We start from the raw sequence: 1,509 nt of genomic DNA, 5'->3' as shown, positions 1-1,509 counted from the left end.
TGCAGGCCCTGGATATATAGATGGCTCATCTGCTTGAACATGATTGTTCAACAGTAACAGTGCTCCAGAACTGACTTTGCATTGTGTTACATTTCATAAGTTCTTTGCTTATATCTTTTTAGGAAATTGATGAATGTCTTGCCTGAGTTTGCAGACACAGCAGAAGATCATTTCAAAGAACTCTGTGAAGATGACCAACGTGCCAGGTTGTTACACTGTTCCATTGAGTGGGAAGCAGCCATTCTTTCTAATATTGCTTCTCTTTTCAACCTTTTCATTAATCATTATATGTGGTTACATGCTTTATTGTCAAGAAAATTATAAGTTAACATTGTTTGGACAGAATATTTCCAAATATTTGGCAAACAGCACCAACATGGAGACCGCCATTAATGTTTCAGAATGTCTCAGGGATGAAGACTACGAGTCTTTCAAAGCCATCAGGTCTTCCAAAGGCATGTGGACTATCTCCCCAATAGGGAGATTTGGTAATCTGATGGGACAATATGCGACATTATTTGCTTTGGCCAGATTAAACAGGAAACAAGCATACATTTTCCCAGAAATGGCTGACAGCCTATCTCAGATCTTCAAGCTTACCCTTCCCACCCTTAATAAAGATATTAAAGACAAGATTCCTTGGAAAAACTATCATCTTTCCGACTGGATGGATGAAAAGTATAAAAATATCTTAGGCGACAACATTAGATTCACTGGATATCCATGTTCGTGGACATTTTATCATCACATTCGAAAAGAAATCCTTCGTGAATTCTCTTTCCATGAATTTATCACAGAGGAGGTCAACTCGTGTTTAAGAAATATAACATCACCACGTCAAAATATTACTTATGTTGGCATTCATGTTCGAAGAGGGGATTACGAACATGTCATGCCGAAGGTATGGAAAGGTGTCATTGCAGATAAAAACTACTTGGAGCAAGCCATGTTCTACTTTAGGAATAAGTACAAGGATGTTGTCTTCATAATGATGAGTAATGGATTAGATTGGTGTCGGAAGAATATTGATGCATCCAAGGGGGATATCTACTTCTTAGGAGATGGCAATGAATCCAAGCCACAGAGAGACTTTGCCATTCTTGCTCACTGCAACCACACCATAATGACCATTGGCACCTTTGGATTCTGGGCTGCCTACCTTGCCGGCGGGGAGGTGATCTACCTCACAAACTTCACTTTGCCTGGTTCACCTTTCCTAAGAGTGTTTAAGTACGAGGCAGCCTACCTACCGGAGTGGATGGGGATTGCCGCTGATCTCTCACCTCTTCTGAACAAGAAACCTTAGCACTTAAGCAATGACATTTTGGATAGTCTCTTGGATTACATCCATTGATCAGTCAAGTAGAATGAAAACAAAGAACATTCAATGCAGCTCATGTCTATCCCACACTACAGCATCCAAATGGATTCTGAACAATTTTGCTGTTCTTGGTTATACGAGCTGGAGTGACAAGTTATTCTAAATATTTACCATGATCACTCTATTTT

General features: G+C 39.7%; 1 protein-coding gene across 1 annotated transcript; it reads left to right on the top strand.

The window, feature by feature from the left end:
* The first annotated feature begins 376 nt into the window (after nucleotides 1-376).
* Nucleotides 377-1,306, top strand: LOC145355622 (galactoside alpha-(1,2)-fucosyltransferase 2-like). Its single transcript, XM_080207866.1, has one exon. The coding sequence runs from the start codon at nucleotides 377-379 to the stop codon at nucleotides 1,304-1,306; it is 930 nt and encodes a 309-aa protein (XP_080063992.1).
* The last annotated feature ends 203 nt before the right edge of the window (nucleotides 1,307-1,509 follow it).

Source organism: Carcharhinus amblyrhynchos, chromosome 19 (assembly GCF_965287045.1).
Source record: "Carcharhinus amblyrhynchos chromosome 19, sCarAmb.v2.hapA, whole genome shotgun sequence".
Lineage (NCBI taxonomy): Eukaryota > Metazoa > Chordata > Chondrichthyes > Carcharhiniformes > Carcharhinidae > Carcharhinus > Carcharhinus amblyrhynchos.
Note: the sequence above shows the minus strand (reverse complement) of the source record. Positions and strands in the feature narration are given on the sequence as shown.

Bases quoted from the DNA above. Each gene is read 5' to 3' on its own strand.
- LOC145355622 (XM_080207866.1), top strand. From the start codon at position 377: ATGGAGACCGCCATTAATGTTTCAGAATGTCTCAGGGATGAAGACTAC.